This window comes from Orcinus orca, chromosome 10 (genome assembly GCF_937001465.1).
Source record: "Orcinus orca chromosome 10, mOrcOrc1.1, whole genome shotgun sequence".
Classification (NCBI taxonomy): Eukaryota; Metazoa; Chordata; class Mammalia; order Artiodactyla; family Delphinidae; genus Orcinus; species Orcinus orca.
This window is the reverse complement of record NC_064568.1, coordinates 16,575,069-16,598,568: the sequence shown is the minus strand read 5'-3', so window position 1 is coordinate 16,598,568 and position 23,500 is coordinate 16,575,069. Positions and strand designations below refer to the sequence as shown.

The window sequence follows — 23,500 nt, the reverse complement described above, 5'->3', positions numbered from 1 at the left end:
TCTGTAAGGCCCCCTTTCCTACCAGCGCCATTATAAGTTCTCTCACTTTATTTTCTTCACAGTCTGTAGCTATTCAGTTCATTTTTGGATCACTTGTCTAATGCCTATTACTGCTTACGAAATGGAGGCTCAATGAGAACACAGGTATTGCTTTTCTTGCTAACTGCTATATCCCAGTGCCTAGGATGAAGGCCCACTCAGAATAGTGTGAAATAACATTTCTATTTTATGGACCCTATTGCTTTCCTTGCTAACTGCTATATCCCAGTGCCTAGGATGAAGGCCCACTCAGAATAGTGTGAAATAAAATTTCTATTTTATGGCAAGACAAGAAAAATTTAAACATAAATTCTTCTCTGCCCTTTGGTCTCCTCTCTCCCCCTTACTGTGCACTGTGTATCTGCCTTATGCGTCAACCAAACCTCCCCCATCAGCAGGAATACCTTGTCACCCATAAAGAACAATGTTCTTCCAGCATCAAGACAACTCCTTAAAGAGATAACATTCCTTCTTGATCTTGTAAGGGGTCATGTGACCCACCAGGTTGACACTTAGATCTGCATTACGTAAACTGTCAATAATACATCATTTGACGTACAGCCCTCTACCTCAAAAAGTCTTACATAACTGTGCCTTGATTTCTAACTGGTGGAACAGTTCTCAGAGCTTTCTGAGATGCTCTTCCGGGGTTATAATCCTCAAATTTTGCTCAAATAAAATTTTCCATTTCTTAGACTGATTGATTTTTTGTTTACAATAATCAGACATTAATTACTGAATGAGACACACATTACAGATGAAAGTTCTGCAGATCCAAGGATAAAATAATGACAATAGATGTAAAGCACATGCACACAACACTAGATGTTTTATAATTAAAGCCTCAAGTCCTTATTAGGGATTTCTTAAAAATGTCATAATTATAAATGGAGATTAAATGTAGAGACAAGGGAGGGAAAATATTATAGTAATAAAATTTCAAAAACCCTTTGTTTATGCTGAAAAAGCACAACACAGCTTAAGAACAGAATGATTTTGTTTACGTTACTGACTTTCTGTCCCCACATTCAACAGGAGCCTGATCTGAAGCACTCCTCTATCAAAATGTCAGGTCTCAGTAAATGACAGCTATCGATATTTAGTGCACTCCTAACAATACCAGACTATGCACCATGTTTTATGTGTATTCTATGTTAATCATTTCAACAACTTTATTGAGATGCTATGACCATTATTCTCATTTTGCAGATTAGGAAATCTTGAATCTCTTATCTCAACAGGCCATAGAAATAAGAATATTTCAGCAAGTCGTCTGCTAGGCTTACAGAAAAAAAAAACACTGCAGATTTTACTGCTGTGCTTAATCATTTATGAATCTTGGTTTCACTTCTGTCTCTTGCTGGAGAGTGGAGAGACTGTGGAATGTTCACTTAATTAAGAGAAAAGACATTTCGTGTCTTTTCCCATGATTCATGCAGAAGTGTCAGTTATTAGAGACTGGCATAGGAAGCAACAGGAATGAGAGGATTACATCTGACTGCGAGATGGGCGAGAAGGCACCAGAACTCTCATTTATTAATTTATTTCATTAATTATTTGATTTACTGATTGTCTACCAATTACCAAGCAGAATGCCTTTATGCCAGAGATACAAAGACAGATAAAACACATTCCCTGCCCTAGACTCAGTTACTGTCTTTTGAGTGGAGAGACCAGCAAACCAATGATAAAAATATGCTGTGATAACTTCTTTAATAGATGGTATTTATAGAACACTTTTCAAGAGTTAACTATATACCTAACTCCTGAGTAAATGAAACAGTGCAAAACCAATCAGTGTCAGATGCTTTTATGAGACAGTAGGGAAACACTGAAAGCACAATTCATCAAATAAATAATTAATTATACACATCTTAGTATATAGATACATAACTGAAAAAAGTTTTCAGAAGGAAACAGAAAAACCCATATGACCGTAAAACAAGAAAATTTAGTTTCTTAATGTTTGACTATTTACAAACCTATCCCACTCCACCAAATCATATCATATTGTTATTTATTTTAGACATAAAGCTGTCAGATTAATGCATGCTCTCATGCAAAACTTCATCTTTGATTGTCTGAAGTTAATTCCTAAGTGCCACTGCCTGACAGATGGTTTCAACTTTTCTATTCTCACAATAAATAGACAAGTTTACCCTTTTCAGGAAAACTATCTAAATTTGATTTCCAATAATTCTTAAGGATAAAATTAGTGTCTAGACGACAAAGCTATAAAACATCCAGCATATCTATGCAATGTATTTGACAGTCGATTGTCTCGTAAACCAAGTGATATTTTTACACTGACAACTCAAAGTTAAAGCATCTTTTCAAATTAACATTGCTAGGAGTATAAACACATTATTGTAAACACAGATACCTGACAAAGGCATTTCCATTCCTGGAATATTTATTTTTATTTAAGACTTTTACAGTTTATTTCCTTTCTTACCCTATAGTCAAATACATTTCTCTGCTTTGACATTCATATAACACTAACTATTATACACTCCCATAGTTAAAAACTTTGTTTAAATTTCATTATAATTTCTATGTTCAGTTTTCAATATTCTCTTTTCTTTTTCAAGTATGCTTGTTTTACATTATTCCAGATTTTTAGAGATTAAAGTTTAAAAAGTTAAGGAATATAGGGGCTTCCCCGGTGGCTCAGTGGATGGGACATTGAGCTCCCAATGCAGGGGGCCCAGGTTTGATCCCTGGTCAGTGAACTAGATCCCACATGCATGCCGCAACTAAGGAGCCCATGTGCTGCAGCTAAGGAGGTGGCAAGCTGAAACTAAGAACCCCTGGAGCCACAACTAAGGAGCCTGCCTGTCACAACTAAAACCCAGAACAACCAAATTAAATAAATTTTTTTTAAAAAGGAATATAAAGAATATGCCTATTTTATAATGTATACATGATCTATATATACCATACATATTACACAATTATATTATATTTTATATATATTCTTTAGAAAAAAGAAAAATGAAACAGAAAGATATATATACAACACCAAGATTTTACGAAATACAGCTTTCCCTCAGGCTCTAGCTAGTAACCTTAATTTGACTTCAGGGCCTCCTCCCAAGCAAGCATTTCAGAAACTCCTTTGACCACTTCTGATTAATCACCCAATCTCTCCCTAAGTAACTCCTCCATTCGTAGCCCCCGTCCTTCACCTACATATGCAAATTAGTCCTGTGCTTTATTGTATTATTCAAATTCTGAGCCCATCCTTGTCCTGTTTTATTTGGCTCCAAGAATGATTGAAGATTAGAAAAGGTAAACTTTCCACTTATATCCTCAAACATTTGTCTATGTGAATCAATGAAGAAAACCTACATTTGAAGTCCAACTTGCTGGCTCTAAGGACTGGGGAGAACGAAGTACTGATATTTTGTCCCTTAAGATTCTTGCATGGATTAGCGTTATTTCACCCACTGTCATGCCTATGGGCCCATAAAAGAAAACACGCTCAGGCCACCCCTGAGAAGACAACGCTATGGTAACTGAATCTGAAACAGAAATCTGAGATGAGGCCTGAGGACACCAGAGTCCACATTTTTGAGTGTGGAGCTCAACCCCCAAGTGAGACTTGCAAACTGTACTTCAAAAAAAAAAAATTAGGGGGCTTCCCTGGTGGCGCAGTGGTTGAGAGTCCGCCTGTCGATGCAGGGGACAAAGGATCGTGCCCCAGTCCGGGAAGATACATGCCGCGGAGCGGCTAGGCCCGTGAGCCATGGCCACTGAGCCTGCGCGTCCAGAGCCTGTGCTCCGCAACGGGAGAGGCCACAACAGTGAGAGGCCCATGTACCGCAAAAAAAAAAAAAAAATTAAATTAATAATTTAAAAAGCCCAGCATGGGGCAAAACAGGTTTTATGAGTCAAACCCCTGACTCATGCTAAAAAAGCATAAGAAATTTATGGGTGAGGAAATAGAGAAAGATTTTTTAAAATTAATTACTTAATTTTACTGAAGTATAGAAGACTTACAATATAAGTTTCAGGTATACATAATAACGCAATATTTATATAGAATACACTCCATACAAAGTTATTAAAAGATTTTTGATGAGGCTTTTGGGTCTTTTTATCACAAACACTCATTTCCCTGAATTGGGAAGAGAATGATTTCTTCCTCTTTATTTCAGTTTGAGAGGCTTCAAGGAGATCACTTTGTGTGTCATCTGTATTTTGAGGACACACTGGATTGATATGTGTGTGACTGAGTAGGACCCTATGGTGCCTTCCCAGGACAGAGCCCTCCCACTATGTCCTCTGCTTGCCTCTTATTTGTAGAAAAGCTGTAGTCTCCCAGGCCCCCTGAGTCACAAAAGCATGGCTTAAGAATTAATGACTAAAAAGCAATCTTGAGAAAGAAAAATGGAGCTAGAGGAATCAGGCTCCCAGACTTCAAACTATACTACAAATCTACAGTAATCAAGACAGTATGGTACTGGCACAAAAACAGAAATATAGATCAATGGAACAGGATAGAAAGCCCAGAGATAAACCCACGCACATACGGTCACCTTATTTTTGATAAAGGAAGCAAGAATATACAATGGAGAAAAGACAGCCTCTTCAATAATTGGTGCTGGGAAAACTGGACAACTACATGTAAAAGAATGAAACTAGAATGCTCCCTAACACCATACACAAAAATAAACTCAAAATGGATTAAAGACCTAAATGTAAGGCCAGACACTATAAAACTCTTAGAGGAAAACATAGGCAGAACACTCTATGACATAAATCACAGCAAGATCCTTTTTGACCCACCTCCCAGAGAAATGGAAATGAAAACAAAAATAAACAAATGGGACTTAATGAAACTTAAAAGCTTTTACACAGCAAAGGAAACCATAAACAAGACCAAAAGACAACCCTCAGAATGGGAGAAAATATTTGCAAATGAAGCAACTGACAAAGGATTAATTTCCAAAATTTACAAGCAGCTCAATATCAAAAAAACAAAAAACCCAGTCCAAAAATGGGCAAAAGGCCTAAACAGACATTTCTCCAAAGAAGATATACAGATCGCCAACAAACACATGAAAGGATGGTCAACATCACTAATCATTAGAGAAATGCAAATCAAAACTACAATGAGGTATCACTTCACACCAGTCAGAACGGCCATCATCAAAAAATCTACAAACAATAAATGCTGGAGAGTGTGGAGAAAAGGGAATACTCTTGCACTGTTGGTGGGAATGTAAATTGATACAGCCACTATGGAGAACAGTATGGAGGTTCCTTAAAAAACTAAAAATAGAACTACCATACAACCCAGCAATCCCACTACCGGGCATATACCCTGAGAAAACCATAATTCAAAAAGAAGCATGTACCACAATGTTCACTGCAGCTCTATTTACAATAGCTAGGACATGGAAGCAACCTAAGTGTCCATCAACAGATGAATGGATAAAGAAGATGTGGCAATATATACAATGGAATATTACTCAGCCATAAAAAGAAATATTATTTGTAGTGAGGTGGATGGACCTAGAGTCTGTCATACAGAGTCAAGTAAGTCAGAAAGAGAAAAACAAATACCGTATGCTAACACATATATATGGAATCTAAAAAAAAAAAAAGGGTTCTGAAGAACCTAGGGTCAGGACAGGAATAAAGACGCAGAGGTACAGAATGGACTTGAGGACACGGGGAGTAGGAAGGGTAAGCTGGGACGAAGAGAGTGGCATGGACATATATACACTACCAAATGTAAGATAGTAGCTAGTGGGAAGCAGCCGCATAGCACAGGGAGGTCAGCTCGGTGCTTTGTGACCACCTAAAGGGGTGGGATAGGGAGTGTGGGAGGGAGATGCAAGAGGGAGGAGATATGGGGATATATGTATATGTATAGCTGATTCACTTTGTTATAAAGCAGAAACTAACACATCATTGTAAAGCAATTATACTCCAATAAAGATGCTAAAATTATAAAAATAAAAGAATTAATGATTGAAAGGGTGTGAACATGTAGTGACAAAAACAGCAGTTGGGCCAGGAGAACTGGTAAGAATTTAAATAGTAAATCAGCCATATGTCAACCACAGAATCTTTAGCTCCTCCCTGAAGTACACAGATAACTGTATCTGATGCACAGTCCCTGAGTTGTTTTTCAGATGCCAATGCCCCCACCAAATGGAAGAAGTTAACTGCTTGATGACCATGAGCACACAGCCCCCAGAGTGGAGCCTGAGGATTGATAATGTTAACCCCTGTGACACCACCCTTGTTACCTCACCATCAACCAATCAGAGACTTGTGCAGAGCGGACCACATAACCTGTGACTTCCCTCCCTCATTTTGCCTTTAAAAATGCTTCCCTGAAATCTGCTGCGGCTTCTGGGTTTTTAGAGCATGAGCTGCCTGGACTCCTTGTATGGCGCCTGTAATAAACGCTGCACTTTCCTCCACCACAGCCCTGTGTTAGTAGATTAGCTTTACCACATGAGGGCAGATGGACCCAAGTTTAGTTCGGTAACATGTTTCCCATACAGAACTATATGAAGGACAAGCTGTCCAGCCTGCCTTCCTGAGTTGGAATATACAACATGATGGCAACAGTTAACAACGCCATTTGACGTATATGAATGTTGTTAAGAGAGAAAATCCTGAGTTCTCACTGTAAGAAAAAAATATTTTTTATTTGTTTTTTATCTATATGAGATAATGAATGTTAATAAAACGTGCAGGCATCATTTCATGATATATGTACGTCAAACCGTTATGCTGTACACCTTAAACTTACACAGTACTATACATCAATTATATCTCAATAAAAGTGGGAAAAAACATAAAACAAGGTGATAAGACAAAAATAAGATGCTTTATAGTTATACCCCATGAGGCTTGCTTGTTTGCCGTAACTTTACAACAGAGTTACGCCACTTTGTCTTTTATATATACCTAAGCAAATTATAAAGTATGCAATATATTATTTTATTTAAGGTGAATATTTTAACAGAAATAGCATGGATAAGGCTAAATAAATCTTTGAGCACAACTCCTAATCTCAATACTGCCACTTCATTCCGTAAGTAACCACTATTACTGATGTAGTGCCTTCTCTTCCAGACCTATGGTTTTATACATGAACGTATAACAATGAAAAATATCATTTAAATTTTCACATAATTAGAACCATTCATTTTTTCATCTTATATTTGCCTGTAACACCCAAAAACCTGTGTGGGAGGAGGTCATCAAGAAGACTCAACCGCCAGTTGAACTACAGGCTGGACCCAGTCCATTGGAGGCTTCCCATCCCACCTCCACTGTCTTGGGATGTGTGTTCAGCTTGCGTTCTTTGCTCCTAGAAACTGCACCAAGGAAACAGCCTTGAAATAGGACTGGGTATGTTACTAAACCCAGTTAGGGGCTCTATATAAACATTTCACCTTTGGCTGGTGAGTATGGAGATCTACTCGACTTGCAACCACACAAGACAAAGCTTCTTCTAAGTAAGCTCTCTTGCTTATTAAACCTGCCACCTAGCAATCTGGAAGGGTCTGCCTTTTTCTTTGGTCTCTCTTGCCCTCTGCTTACTGGGGGTCGGGAGCGGGCAGGCTGTTTCCTTTTACACCCAGGAAGCTCCTGAGGAGGTTATGAAGCAACAACCTGTCTTGCATATTTTTTACTTGCAGATTTCTTTTTAAGTACTGCATGCTAATCCACAGCATCTATCTATCATATCGTATTTGTCTCCTTCTGTGGACATTTAAATTGTTGTTAACATTTGTTTTCCTTTCACAGACAACAGTGAATATCCTTCTTATACTACTAAGAAAGCATTTGGATGTAAATCTCAGTTTATAAATTCTTAAGGCCAAAAGGCTGTGCTTTAATCAGATTCATTCTTTCATAGATCTTAATCATGATGTCTGATCTTACTTTACACATCGTCTTATTAAGAAATGTTTTAGTCTTGCCTCAGATATTTTTTACTCATTTGTACTTTAGAACATTGGATACCACATCTGAGGGTTCATTTTAATCAGCTCATTAGACAAAAATCTGTGGATTCCTTGACTTAGCCTCAAAGACTCTGATTCAAGACAGCTGGGCAGGAACCCAATTCTGATACTTTGGTTTAAAAACCTCTAATACAGAAAGAAGACCTGAAAACAAACTCCTCCACCTTCTATGAAGCTTTACTTAAAGATAATTCTCAGGATAAATTATTTCCATGTATACTCCATGCTCTGCATTGGCAGCAGTATCTAGAGAGTAACCTCTGATGTCCTAATACAGAAAATTGTGGGACTTGCTGGTAGTTCTCAACACCAAGATCATCTATAAATCACAAACAGCTGTGCACAGGGTCTATTTCAGCCTAGGAAACACAGGATTTTCAAGGAAGAGTCAAGAAAAGAATCTGTAGTAGATGCTGATAGAAAAGCACTCAAAGGTTTTCTATCTCAGGTTGAGTGGCTAAAAAGCTTCCTGGGATTTTTCTGCTGTTGGAAAAGTGACCCCTCTTTTATTAAGTGACAAGTGATCTCACATTTGTCCAAGAAAAAAAAAAATCCAGATCAATGTTTAATTAAGGTACTTTTCGCCTTAAAAATCACAACGTCATGATTAAACTCTGTTTTCATGTTAGAGTCTTACTCAAATTCTCAAAAACATGTCATAAATAAGAATGAGCCCAAAGGTATTCCAGGATGTCATGCATGTTTTACTCATAAAAATGTGAAGGTATCTAAGAGTCAAGTTTTTCCATTATCTGTATAGAAAGGCTTTAAAACAACGGAAACACTCAGATGGGAATATGCTATCTGAGAAGAGGAGAAAACAATATTTTTGATGCAATTTTTTTTCTCTTGAAAATACCATTTAGTTTTAAGGAAAATAATTGAAATCGAACACTTAAGGATGCAGAAACCTAAAATTCTTTACACATGACCATGTGGGGAAATTGTTCTGAACCAGTAAAGGAAAGAAGGCTTTTTCTTTTTATTTCTTTATTTTTTTGCGGTGCTTGGGCCTCTCACTCTTGTGGCCTCTCCCGTTGCGGAGCACAGGCTCCGGACGCTCAGGCTCAGCGGCCATGGCTCACGGGCCCAGCCGCTCCGCGGCATGTGGGATCCTCCCAGACCGGGGGCACAAACCCGTGTCCCCTGCATCGGCAGGCGGGCTCTCAACCACTGCGCCACCAGGGAAGCCCGGCTTTCTCTTTTTGACCTCCCTTTTAAGCCCAAGAAAAAACAGTGGGCGTCTCCTTTCAATATGGCGTTTTCTGTGTCAGTTTTCACCTTGAGCAATAAGCAAGTCTACACATGCGGTCAAAGAAAATGATAAACAGAATGAAATTTCAAGTGTTAAGAAAAATTAGCGCTAGCCTTCTCATTCCTGCAATATTGGAGATGGGAGAAAAGCTGAAACTGATTCTAAGTTCGGAGCCGTGAGGGCTTCCTTCCTCACGTAGAGCAATAACCCCATTCTGTGTATTATTTCATTTATTTATCACGCACTAGAGGCAGGCATATCCCACCTCCGTTTTATGGGTGAGGAAAGGGATTTAGAGCGCTCAGGCACTTTGCTCAAAAGCCCCAAGCAAGTGAGAGGCAGATTCAGGCATTACAGGCTATCTGATTCCAAAGCACACCATCGTCATCTTTCCCCAAATCCTCCTCTACCATCCCTTCTAAAATACAATTTAAGTGTACCTGCCAAGCCTGGATGCTCAGCTCACAGCTTGCATCATCTCCTTCCACTGGCTTGTTGCTTAGATCTGGAAGCTCTTCCACCAGGCAAACCACCGTCTGCTGCCACGTCCCTTCCGGTTGCCTAGGAGCATTCCGCGTCCCCACTTCTCTCCTGAGCAGCTGGGGCTCATCTACCTTCACAACACCTGTAGCCACTAGCTGCCTTTTGAACAACACAGGCTGTCAGCTGAAAGCTATCCAAAGAACTTAAGTCTCTGGCTAGAAGTATGGGTACGTGCCGTTTTAAAGAAAACTCTCTTTGAAGGTATTGAACGACCTTTCAGTGAGAGGTGAATGTCCCTGAACACAAGTGAAATGTTTTCAATTAGCATTACATTGGAAAATATACCTAGCGCTTACTCTACCCCTTGCCTTTTCTTTAAACTGAAATCTTGGCCTAGATTTATCGTTTTCTCTCTCTTTGAGATCATTTCATTACTACATAATGAACCTCCCGAGCTACGGCAGGAGGCAATTAGAATTTTTTGCCCCCCATTCTGCGTTCCTTAGCATCTCCTCTTATAGAAGAGGAAAAACCCAAGGAGAGAATGGCTTTCTTTCCTACAGAAAGGGCCTAGTCAGGTGTTGCAAATTTAGACAAATGTGCTTAATTTCGCAAGTAAGAAAGCTTTTTTTTTTCCACATGGTAGCAGAGAAATCTCCTTTGGTACTTCCAGGGCCAGCAGGACTTTGTCACTCACGGGCAGTGGTCCTGGCAGATGAAGGTAACCCGCTCTAGGTAAGAACACTAAACTAAGTACCGTTCTCAAAATGCGGCTTCTGGACACTCTTCCCATGATTTCTGTTTTTGTTTTCTTCTTTATTGGAGTATAATTGCTTTACAGTGTTGTGTTAGTTTCTGCTTTACAACAATCAGCTATACATATACATATATCCCCATATCCCCTTCCTCTTGCATCTCCCTCCCTCCCACCCCTCTAGGTGGTCACAAAGCACCAAGCTGATCTCCCTGTGCTATGCGGCTGTTTCCCACTAGCTATCTATTTTACATTTGGTAGTGTATATATGTCCATGCCACTCTCTCACTTCATCCCAGCTTACCCTTCCCCCTCCCCATGTCCTCAAGTCCATTCTCTACATCTGCATCTTTATTCCTGTCCTGCCCCTAGGTTCTTCAGCACCTTTTTTTTTTTTTTTTGATTCCATATATACGTGTTAGCATACGGTATTTGTTTTTCTCTTTCTGACTTACTTCACTCTGTATGACAGTCCCATGATTTCCTTTTGCTCAACACATTCCCCTCTCCCAAGCCTCTCTAAAAACTCTCAGCCCCTCATGTTCTTCAGTCTAACATCTAGAACCTTCTCTGTAGCCAAATGAGCTCTACCAGGCCAAGGGACCCAGTTTTCAACTTAATTACCATAATTCGTGAGGAACAAGTATGAGGTCATGAATAGGCCTTATTGATTAAGGCAGAAGCAGTGAAGCTTTTAGTCTGAGATTTAACATCTTTCTGAATAACATTCTCTGAATAGTATTACTGGCTTTGACTGTGGCAACATTTTGAGCTATCTGCCATTTGGATCTTGTTTTGAGAGAATAAGGATTGCAACCAGCAGAGGCTGAGTGCCTGACATGTGCCCAGTATTTTGCTAAAAGCTCTATAAACATTACCTTAGTTCTCACAACTACTTGAGCATATATTCTACAATATCGTTCTCATCCTCAAATTACTCTGTAGTCCTTTCCTTTGCTTTATAACTTGCATGTAACCTCCTGGAGACGAGACATCTTGTCCCAAGACCAGTATCTGAAACTCTGGAAGAATTAATGAACTTCCCTTTGAGGTTTAATACTGTCATCCTGTGTATTTTCAAGTAACCCTTGAAGAATAATTGAGCATTTAAAACCCAATAATCAGGTCAGCGCCGGGTGCCGGCCATTCCTGGAGCTCTCCCCCGCGGTCGCGGCACAGGCCGAACAACCAAACAGAAAAGTTTCATAAACAGCAGGCGGAGGGGCTGGAGGTGGCGGCCGGGCCCGAGCAATCAGGAGTTCGGTGGCCTCACCTGTCCTCATTCACCAGCGGCGACCGGCGGCAGCGGGCAGCGCGTCAGGCGGAGAGAGCCGCCGCCAGCCCAAGCAACAGCAGGAAAGACAACCTGACATAGGGAAGTGGGGACTGCTATACAGAGAAAGAACTACAAAGCATCCTCAGTGCAGCGGGAACCCTAATCCAAAGTCCCTATACTTTCATCAGAGTGCGCAACAGAGGAACATAGCTCAAGAAACTAACCACAGCCAAGTGCCTATACTTTGTTCCACTGGCTGCGGATTTTATGGAAACCCTCGTACAAATGGCATGTGTTCAATATGTTATAAAGAACATCTTCAGAGACAGAATAGTAGTAATGGTAGAATAAGCCCACCTGCACCTTCCGTCAGTAGTCTGAGTCTTTACCAGTTCAGGGCACAGATGGCAGTGTCCCAGAAGCTCAGCTGGCATTAGACCCTACATCTTCGTCTATGCGGCCAAGCCCTGTATCAGATCAGTCACTCTTATCAGAATCTGTAGCATCTTCCCAAGTGGACAGCACATCTGTGAACAAAGCAATACCTGCAAAAGAAGACCTGCAAGCTTCAGGATCAGAAACCGCACAGCAGTCATCTGAAGAGCAAAGTAAGTCTCTTGAAAAACCAGAACAAAAAAAGAATCGCCGTTTCATGTGCAGGAAGAAAGTGGGACTTACGGGGTTTGAATGCCGGTGTGGAAATGTTTACTGTGGTGTACACCGTTACTCAGATGTACACAATTGCTCTTACAATTACAAAGCTGATGCTGAGAAAATCAGAAAAGAAAATCCAGTAGTTGTTGGTGAAAAGATCCAGATTTGAACTCCTGCTGGAATACAAAATCCTTTGACCATCTGCAAACTAAAAATTGACTTGAGGTTTTTTTTCCTAGTCATTGGGAATGTAGAGCAATGTTTCTTGCATAGACCTTTTAATCATGCATGTTATCAGGAGAATAGATGTTTGTTCGTTTTGAAAATGACTCTGAACATTTATTTACATTGCAGTCTCTGTGGCTGAAAAGACTTAAGTAAACTTTACAAGTATTATCCTTTTAAGATCATTTTAATTTTAGTTGAGTGCAGAGGGCTTTTATAACAAATGTGGAGAAATTTTTGGAGGGCTGTGATTTTTCCAGTATTAAACATGCATGCGTTACTCTTGCAGTTTATTTTCTCATTGTGTATGTATATATAGGTTTTCTCTGCAGCACGATTTCTCTTCTGATAATGCCCTTTAGGGCACAATGAGTTATCAGTAACCAAATGTATCTTAATCATTATGGCCGCTTCTGCTTTTCATTAACAAAAGTTATACATATGTTAGCATAGAGTTTCTTTGCACCCACTATTCATGTCTGAATCATTAGTCACAGGAGAGTGTGTGCTGATGAGATTCTAAGTTTGTGTGTTTTTAAACTTTTTTGAGCGAGGGAAGGAAAAGCTCTATGCAGCATTTCATTGCTGACTGCAGCTTTCTTTCAGATTACGTTCATTGGTCTGTTTGTATACAATATGAAAAGTGATCTGGAGTAACTGTGCTGTATTTATGTTTATCTGCCATTCTTTAATTAAATAAAAAGGAAAACCATAATGTTCCCTTGTAAAAACAAAACAAACCCCAATAATAATATTATTATTAACTTATTAGACTTTCTGATTGAGTACCCATTAGCCAAACTATGATAAAAAGCTTTCTATGGTTAGATCATGTCCTCTTACCATGACAATCCTCCAAGGCAGGTCCTTCCTTCCATTGGTGTCTTTTTAGAGGTAAGCATTGTGTCTTAGAAAGATTAACCTGCTTGTCCAAGATCACACAGTTATTTAGGGACATGGCTAGGGTTCCAACCCAGATCTATGACTGGGAACAAATGCTCTTAACCACTATGCTATACTGTTTCATCCCAATTTGGTCAACTTTCCCAACATAGATGATCTACTGCTTATCATTATTTCAAACACATTTTAAAATACCTCTTAGTCTCCTAATCATCATATCTTAATATCTTCAGGGGTCGCACAGGAGGAAAAATTAAGCAAGCAAAATCGGTGAGGGTTAAGACAAAATGGTAATTCCCTGATTTCACTCAACAATTAGGTACTGAACAGATAAATATGAGCTACACACAATGCGTGTACTTACTGTGCCACAGTTTACGATCCCAATGAGCATTTCCATATGTGATCTTGAAATTTAGTATTGGAAGGGCAGCCATTCTTGCCTGGATGCTTTGGAAAGGCCAATACGCCAATCACACTGGATGGACCCTTCACTTCCTCATTAAGCCAGTCTCGACAGACATTTTACATTAGCATTGTCATTTATATTAGTCTGTCCCATTTTACTGTCCGATGGTAAAATAATTCAATTTGCTGTTCTTATCATTTGTGTCTGTTTTTTTCTGAGTTTTCCCAGGTAACATCCAATTACGCAGGATATAATTCTTTCTCTTCCCCACAGTATTAATGACCAAGGTAGAATCATCAGGCTATAAGATAATTTCAGCAGGCAGAATAAGAGTAAAGAATAAGAATGAATGCTGACAAATAACAGAAGCACCCTCGCTTACAACTTAAATTCTGTATCAGGGCATTTATTCCGCATGCACGTTCAAGAGGTAATTATCACCTACATGCAAAGCAAGACATGTTAAATTAGGGCACAGGGTTCAAATAAAAATCACAGCAGAAACACCTAACCATTTCAATGAACCATAGTCCTCTCTGTTTACATATTTTCTTTCAAAAGAATGTTACAACTTACTAATTGCTAAATTTGTAATAGCCGCTGTGGTGATTTTTACCTCCAATATTTACTGAAGTGATTCCAAATGATAATGAGTATCGGCACAATTTTCATTTTTAAAAAGGGTAAAATACTTCAGAAAAAAATGAACCCAATGAAGATTAATTTTAAATTTAAAAAAAGATGGAGTTATAAGAACATGAAACGACAGGGGTGATTTTAATTGAAAAATAAGAACTTGTAACATTCTAATCATTTTTCTTCTTGTAATTGAATTATACTGTTAGGTTTTCATTGTAAATGGTAATATTAATGAAAATTAAAAAAACAAAAAAAATTAAAAAAGAAAATCAACAAACCATCTTCAATTTAAAAAAAATGTGTGGAGAAAATTAAACATAAAACCTACAAAATTATTTTTAAAAAACAGACAGATATTTTTATAATTTTTACTTAAAGAATACTTACGCTTGATCAATTTTAGCTTGGATAGCCTTCCATGTAAGAATTAGAGAATATCAAAATTTATGATAGACAAAAGAAGTCTTTCCAGGTGTTCAGTTCTCCAATTTGAATTATGATCAATAATAGAGGGCAGAACAAATTATACTACAAATTGACATTAGAGATGCTTATTCAGAATCTCTAAATCTAATGGATCTGATTTTGAAAGGGATTAAAAACCTCTTCATGCCTCAGACTCAGGGGTTACAGCCAGATTACCTGGGTTAGACTCCCGTTTTACTATGTCCTTGCTAGAATGACCTAGTACAATGTCCTTAATCTTCCTGACCCTTAGTTTCCTCATCTGTAGAATGGGTTTGATAAATAGTACCTAACTAAGAAGACTGTTGTAAAGATGAATTTAGCAAAGGTACAGTGCTTAACTCAGAGCCTGGCACATGGAGGGTGAAGATATGTTGTTTAACAGGATCAGTATTACATTACTATGAAAAATTAATCTGATACTAGCATTACTTTACCCTCTCTTCTAGGAACTCTTGGAATCATATACCTTTCTTCTCAGTAGAATGAGATCAAAGGAGAGCTCTAAATGTATACAACAAAGCCACCTTCGAACGACGTCTTCTGTCTTCCAGTGTCATATAGTTACCTACTGATGGGAAGAAGAATGCTGAGAGCATGGTTCTAAGCACTCACACATCATCTTGTTTCCTAACTCCCAGCCCTCTAAGTGGGTAGCACCAATAACCTCCATTTTCATAAAAGAGGAAATTTCAGTGCAGAGGAGTTTAGTAGTCACTGAAGATCTGACAACTCTATGAGGATAATACCACCATAGTCCTATTCTGCCGACAGGGAAATGGAGGCTTAGCGAAGTTACAGAACTAGTACAAGATCACAGGGCCACTAACTGGTGAGGATGCAATTCAGATCAAGGCAGTATGACTCACTGCTGACCTGATTGTGCCACATCAAACAGCCCTGGCTTCGGGGGAGAGGACATCAGGGCTGGTTCTGGTGTTATAATCTGTTTCTCCATATTCCCCAGCTCTTTGCCCTTTATTAGGGTACACTAATACACCTAGTACAACTAGACTTAAATTTACAGCCACCCACACACACATGAACACACACACTAACTCACACACACACACACACGAACACACACACACACACACATACACCTTCATACCGTGGTACCACCCCTACATACACTTTTCTCACTTAATTCTCCTAATTCTGAATATATCTTTGAATTTTCATTTAAGAAAATGATTATTATTTTAGCTTTAACTTTCCTTACATCAACAATAACTTTTAACACTCTTTACTAATTGAAAACTAATCTTTTTCTAGTATACATTTTCAAACATTTAGAATATATTATACCGCAAGGATTGTTTAGAAGCAAGTCTCTAACACTGATACCAAGGAGAAAGTCAATGAAAGAGCTGATAAGTTGATATTAATCTTAAGAGGATATTTGTCAGAAAAGTGGGAGTAGCCACATTAACTTCAGAAGAAGTCAGAAGAAACTAGATACCGTAATTCTATGAAGTGAATTTTCTGCTTCTTTTTTCTCTCGTCTCCCCAGAGCTGAAATCCCTTTAATAGAGAGGGCGTTGTCTCAAACTGCTGATTTTACTCAGTCATTAGGGTATAAAAAAAAAAAAAGATTAAAAGATGGAAAGACTAAAAGTAGGCTGAAGAATATAAGAAATGATAGCATCAGCATAACTATTACGGTGCCCACTTATTTCCCCCTTAAAATGTTCTTTTTGACCATACCACAATTCAACATGCATGGGAATTTGATTTTTATAAATTTTATTAGAATAATAAAAAATAATACATACAGATAACCATAGGATACACACACAGGAATTTAAAGGTAAATTTTATACTTTTCAATATGAAACAAAGTACATATCTCATGGAGATATATTTCTAGAAACACCATGAAACAATAGAGTAATTGCCTTGAAAATGAAAAGTATAGGAACATATTATAGGAATTACCAAATAATAAAAAGGTACAACTCCATTACATGTAGCATAAAATACAGGTATTGGAGAAAGTGTTTCTCCACTTTTTGACCCGAAATAACAATGGTCATATGAAATCTACTCGTCATTCAGAATTTTTCTAGATATATACAGTATATACAGACCTTGAAGAGAAAAGTTAGAAATATTTTTCTTCTTTGTGTATAATGACTTTATCTTAAATGTGATCTCTAAATGTAAAGTAACACTCTATGGTAATATCAGAATTTTGCTAATATGTATTCTCCTTTGATATCTGTTGGTTTCAAATTCAGATATCTTTGCAAAGAACAAGTTCCTGCAAAATGTGAAATGGACAGGAAAGAGGTAAAAAATTGATTTTGCAATGTGTAACACTCAATCTGCTGATTTTCATATATTTTTTACATACTGCTATGAAGTCATGTCTTCGACAATCCTTTGAACACCATGTATTGAGAGACTGAGTCATACATATCTAAGTCAGCAGCATGGCCATGGTTCTATTACAAATTTAGCTCAGGAACTAAAAAGCCTGCCAGACTCACTCTCATAAACGGTTGGATTTCATTAAAAACCATCTCCACCATCCAAAAAAGAGAGGGTCCCTTGATGGAATCAGAGGTTGGAAATGAAGGATCACGTACATTTTGTTTAATATCTGGATTAAGATTCAGGTTGTTCCTAATTTTCTCCACCATGTTTTAATAAAACCTGAAAGCTTTTTCTTAGGTGTGAAGGAAACAATCCCTTTTTACTTTATTTCACTTTTTAAACCTTTTGAGAGAGGATAAAATGTGATCATTTCAGTTTTATAATATCATGGAATGAAAAGGAAAGCATTACCTAGAATGGAGTGCAAACTTTAAAAATGTGGCTGGTCCTCAAAACTTCAATATGATTAAATAAATTCATACTAATATATTGCACAGGCCTAGTGCATTAGGGCTAACAAAGCAATTTCACATTTCCTTCTTTATCTTTTAGCAAGTAATTCACGGGGGAGAGGCAGATAAGATGGGTATTATTATCTCCACATTTTAAGGGTGAGTGCTTGAGAAGTAGAGAGAGCAGTGATCTGTAAAGAATCTCACAACCACGCAGCAGTATACCCGGACGAAACAGCACTCTTCCAAAGTCTACCGTAGCATCTCCAACAACATGCTTTTGAATTACATGCACCCTCTGCCCAACAGGGTAATTTTTAAAATGTATCTTTCACCCTTGAGTATTTCAAATGAGTATTTCCAAATAACACTAATTATGTCTTCCAAACAGTGCTGTTACAATGGGAGCAAAGCATCTGGAGTAAATGAGTTTTTCTACGGTAAAAAAAAACAAAACCAAACCCACAAAAGTATGTGTCTGCATGTGGGTGTGTATACATGGAAGCATGTGAGCCTTTATCCACAGGCAGTGCTTAAAATCATAAGAATGTCTCTATCAAAAATCGGATGTATGTAATATGTAAATTCCTTTGGTGTATCAAGTAAATATTAAGGCATTTCAGATTCCCCTAAAAGGATTTACTGGGTTTGTTTTTTTTATTATATTCATATTTTACCTATGTAGAAAGTTAAAAATACAGAGTTGGAAAAAAACATGCATAATCACTGCATTTCATGAAAGCACTTTTTTTGTAACCAATGAACTTTCCGATAAATAATAATAATAAAAAAGTGACTATCAACACAGGGTGTTTACAATAAAGAACAGTACTGTAGAGATATAACTTGACACAGGGTGGGCATTGGAGATGGCTGATGTACAACCTCTTGCATCCGTATCTGTCAAAGATGATAAAGAGCTCATTAATAAGGACTGTATCAATTTAAGTAACTAACTTAACTACCACAAGTTAACATTAGCCTTCATGTTATGTAACAATGTAGTATAGATTATTTGCCAAGAGTATCTGTAAACACTCTTATATAAAGTCTTCTTAAGGGATTCTGGGCTTTGTTCATCTAGTATTATTTAACGTCAATTGAAAGTGGAAAAACAACGTCATCATTTTGAAAACAATTATACTCCATTACAGACATTTTTGAGATAATTCAATGGTTTAATTATAGAAAGCTTCATTGGAGAAGGGTTAGGAAATATGTTTGTTTCTCTTCTGTACATTTTTAGATAAGTTATTATGTATAATATAAAATATCATCTTAAAAAAGCAATCAATAAAAGCTCCATTTTCCTATAGTTGGCCTTTGTCTGCACCAATCTATGCAAACTCAACAAGAAGGCAGATGTCAGAGGGAAAGGCTACTCTTGACTCAGCAACCCTCAAATGCTAACATCTGTCTGTTCCTGCGAAAGCACAGAACCTACTCCTTTGAACAGTTCCACTTTGGCCATATTGTAATTTTACCTCTGAACCTTGAGCTATCTTAGGAACAAGATAGCAGGTCTTAATTAAAAACCTAAATAATAATAATAAGCTTAAATTAATTCCTGGTTTTGCTCTATTGAAGCACATACAGTTTTAAAAATATCTGCAGTCCTAAATGGTTTTTACATATTTTTATGTTGCAGAACTCAGTTCTGAGATAAATATTTCCCATTTTCTCCATTTAGTTACTTGTTTGTTTTGGTCTAAGTATTGCAGTCTTTATGATTTCATGAAGAGATAAAATTCCTCCAAGTTTCCACATCTCCCTTTCTCTTTACTTGCTAATGATGTCCCTCATTTTGTTTTCCAAGATTACAAATAAGGGTTTTAATCCTGAATGCCCAAGATTATAGATTAGGCCAACCTCAATGAAAAGAAACAGGGAGTAAAGTAATTTAGGTTACTAAGAACCGTAGAATAGCATGGCTTCTGCAGTACTTAAATTGAGGCCACAAAACTCCACCCTTGAGATTTAAAAGATAAAATTTCTTCTAACACGGTCACTGGTAAAATACCTATGAAAAGTCTGTTTCCCTGAACTCTAAAAGTACAATTTCTATAATACAATAGGCTTCATTTGGATTTTGAAAAGAAAAGCAAGTATGAAACTCCACTGAAATCAGAAACTGAGAATTTTTTTAAAAAAGTGTCTTTTGGTTTGGCCAAATGGGTTCTGACCTTAATTTAACAATGCTAAATTTTCTACTTGGTAAAGAACTGATAAGATTCATCTATAATTTCTCAGAGGCAAACAACTGGAATATTAAAGATCTTAAAAACACTTTGTGGGTTCAATGTCGCCCTTGAGACATGCTTAAGGAATTCTGTTTTATGACAATCCAAAGGCAAATTTATGCATAGCTCAGAATGAGAAAAAAATTAAATTAATAAAATTTGCTAAATATTTCTCAATGTTTTTTCTGTTATTCTGTTCTTATCGTTCTTATTTTGCACCACTCGTGAGGAATTCCTCCTGCCGTCATCTCTCATATTCCAAGACCTTCTCAGCATTCAGATGAAAGAAGCGGTAGGAAAACAAAGAGTGGAGAGGGAGGCACCGACTGACTCTCTCTTGGGGGCTCATAACTGATGCCGGGAATTAAGGAGATGTTGACGTCGACCAACTTACTGGTTATTCTTGGAATCCTGATCTGTTCGCTACTGGTCCCATCCCCGCCATCCGTTGTGGCCTTAACTTCAATAATGTAGTCCTCCTTAATGGGCAGCAGAAGTTCGGCTGAAGTTTTGTTTGTGTTTAGCACTTGCACATTATTTTGGCTGCTAGTCCTATAGAAAACCTAAAATGCATGAACAAACACATTGATTTTTTTATAGTGCCCTCTTTTATTTTTTTTCATAAACGTATTACTCTGATGTTACTTCATTTATATTGCTTGTTTTCCACACCCACTAAAATACAGGCTGCATTCATAGCTCTGTCACCTTAGACTAGGGATCAGCACGTGGTAGAATCATCAGTGCTCAAAATGAAGGAGGTGGGGAAGAAAAAAGTTCTTCTATGGAAAGTTCAGCTGCTTGGGTATTTGTGAGGATGGAGAGATGGGGGCAAGGTCCTACTGTATAGATCTTGAACAGGAGACCAAAGAATCAGAGCCAATGCTATTAGTTGTTTTTTAAGTAGTATATGGGTGAGCGTCAGAAATAGGAAACTAACATAATGAACAACTTACCAACATTTGGCCTAAAATTCCCCCGTGAGCAGAATTACGTCACTTAAATTTATATTTAAGAAATCAGATGTTTTGGAAAAATACCCTTTTCATAAACAGCTTGACATCTGTATGTCAGAAGTAGTTTATAAAGATCACACATCAACATTTAGAAAAACTGTTCAAATCTAGCTTCCTTTGAAAAGTACTGCCAGAAGTAGGATAAGAAAGCATTGCAAATGATACAACTTACTTTGTACCCGGTTACTTCTGATTCATTCTCCATGGCTTTCACTTGCTCCCAATTAAGTAACACTTTCGTGTCTGTAGCATTCCAAACAACATTTCCTGGTGGCTGACTGGGAGCTTGAAATGCAAAATGAGAAATTAAAATAGATTTGAGCATGGAGTGATATTTTACATAGAACAGATAAATGACAGCCAAAGGAGAGCAGAATCTCTTTGGTAACACATAGTGTATAAGAAGAATCAGAGAAAATAACAAAGTAGCTAAATTTCCTTTTACAAAGGCATTTCCATAACATTGTAAGACAATTTGCTTTATCATATTCATCATATACTTTAGGGCATTTCTCACTTGTTGACATGGTCTCCTGGAAAACTTGTTGATAGTGGAGATAAAGAAATTCTTTTATCCACCACTAGAGGGATGCTTGTGATGGGCTAGGAAAGGCAGGCAGTGTGTCCTGTTTGACACATCCAGAGGCTGAGAGAAATTGCCAACTGAGCAGATTAAAGTTGCAGGAAATGAAGTGTGGATGATTTTAAAACCATCCATGTATGATGAGATGAGCAAAATAGGAGGCAATCAAAGATAAGGATTACTTAGATTTATTCCCAAGAAGTAACAGCTATACACATGAAAAACTGCAGCACAGAGTCTCTATTTTACCTTCGTTTTCCAAGTTTAAATCAATTTTTGAGAAAAATAAGGCAAAACAATGAAACGTTAATGAGAGCCCCATTAGATAATTCATGAAACTCTCTGAGGTTTAAAAACTTGGATTCATAATTTAGCTCCCTCTCACGAACACTAGATGCCGGCCGGGGGAAGGCGGTTTGATAGCATTTGTCAAGAGCAACATAGGACACTGAAAATTCAGTTTCTTGTCAATCACAAAACAGCAAACATAATATTATCCATTTGGCAACATCACAACTGCCCAAAACAGTGTTGAAATATGTTGTACTTGTGGATTTAGCCACAGAATGTGATTTGGTTAACTGAATTTGTCATGGGAAAATGAAATAAAAGATTGGCTAGGCTGAGAAATTTCTCAACATCACTGACTCATGCCATGAGGGAGAGACGGCTGGACTTACAGATGGGAAGGGGGCTCAGATACATTCATGTGACTAATGACGCCAAACAAGATTGTATTCCCTGCAGGTATTTTGGCTTACTGTCTGCTCTTTAACACAATTCTACATTGCCTTTAAAATTTGTGATCTGGTATTAACAGTGAGCTTAGGTCAGCTCAGAGCACTCTTAAGCTGCAATGCTTAGATAACAAAACATAGATATGGCAGTGACTTAGGGCTGAAATACTAATGACTGTGTTTTGCGGGGCTCCATCCAAATGCTATGAACGCACGATTGTTAGAACAGTTTCCCAAAGTCTGTGATTTCCTGTGGCCTGGCGGCACCATAAAAGGACAGGTTCCATTTGAGGCAGCTCAGATAACGTGCTTCAGCATGGTGTGTCCTGCCGAGAGGTGTGTGCTTGTAGATTATAGAAAACTTGAGTTGATTTTGGTTGAATCACTTATTCCAACACTAGCCTTGCAAAAAAATTAACTGCAAGGTTAAAACTTGGGCTTATTTTGTATGAGTCCGAAGACAGATGAGAGTTCAGCCTGAATTGAATATTTTTTGAATGGACAAAAAGGTAAAAAAAAACAGGAAATGGGAAAGGGGAAAAAAATAAAAGTTTTGTTCTGGGTCTGATCACTCTTATTTTCCATATCGGTGTTTCCAAGCCTCAGATAGTCACGTCCCGTTTTCATCATTTTTGCTATTTTTTAAAAAATGAACTTGACTTAAACATCAACTTTAGCCTTGTCCTAAACACTAATATGCACACAGTCATGAGCCTTGGTATGCTTGTTACATTCCTATGGTACTCTATATAATAAATGAAGCATTATTAAATTTTCAAAAATATTTGTGGACTATTCTAAAATCATTTTTTATTGCTACTGGTAAGAATAACATCTTCTGGAAAATCCTAGATCAGATAAACTTTCCTTCCAAATTTAAAATCCTATTATTGTTAGCAACTAATGCCTATTAAAACCTATAATATGTTAGGCAAGGTAGAATGTGGTTTTATATAATATAATTTACTTAATCCTCATTACACTGCATTAT

At 37.7% G+C, this 23,500-nt stretch overlaps 2 protein-coding genes across 6 annotated transcripts in view; one reads left to right on the top strand and one right to left on the bottom strand.

The window, feature by feature from the left end:
• The first annotated feature begins 10,416 nt into the window (after positions 1-10,416).
• Positions 10,417-13,392, top strand: LOC101276773 (AN1-type zinc finger protein 6-like). Its single transcript, XM_033437384.1, is given in 3 exon segments — positions 10,417-10,498; positions 11,748-12,179; positions 12,182-13,392. Coding segments are annotated over 3 exon segments (963 nt in total). The 3' UTR covers positions 12,631-13,392.
• A 4,983-nt stretch (positions 13,393-18,375) lies between these two features.
• The window catches only part of CNTN3 (contactin 3), a 239,603-nt gene continuing 234,478 nt past the window's right edge, over positions 18,376-23,500 (bottom strand). For 3 of the 5 annotated variants that reach the window (XM_004274764.4, XM_033437173.2, XM_049715560.1), the window contains 3 exons: positions 21,362-21,474; positions 20,568-20,736; positions 18,376-18,833 (listed from right to left, as the gene is read on the bottom strand). In XM_004274764.4, the coding sequence (XP_004274812.2) occupies positions 18,733-18,833; positions 20,568-20,736; positions 21,362-21,474 (383 nt within the window). In that variant the 3' untranslated portion in view covers positions 18,376-18,732. Of the gene's footprint in view, positions 18,834-20,567; positions 20,737-21,361; positions 21,475-23,500 lie in introns of those variants that run through there. The other 2 variants (XR_007479545.1, XM_033437175.2) reach the window with 2 other exon arrangements.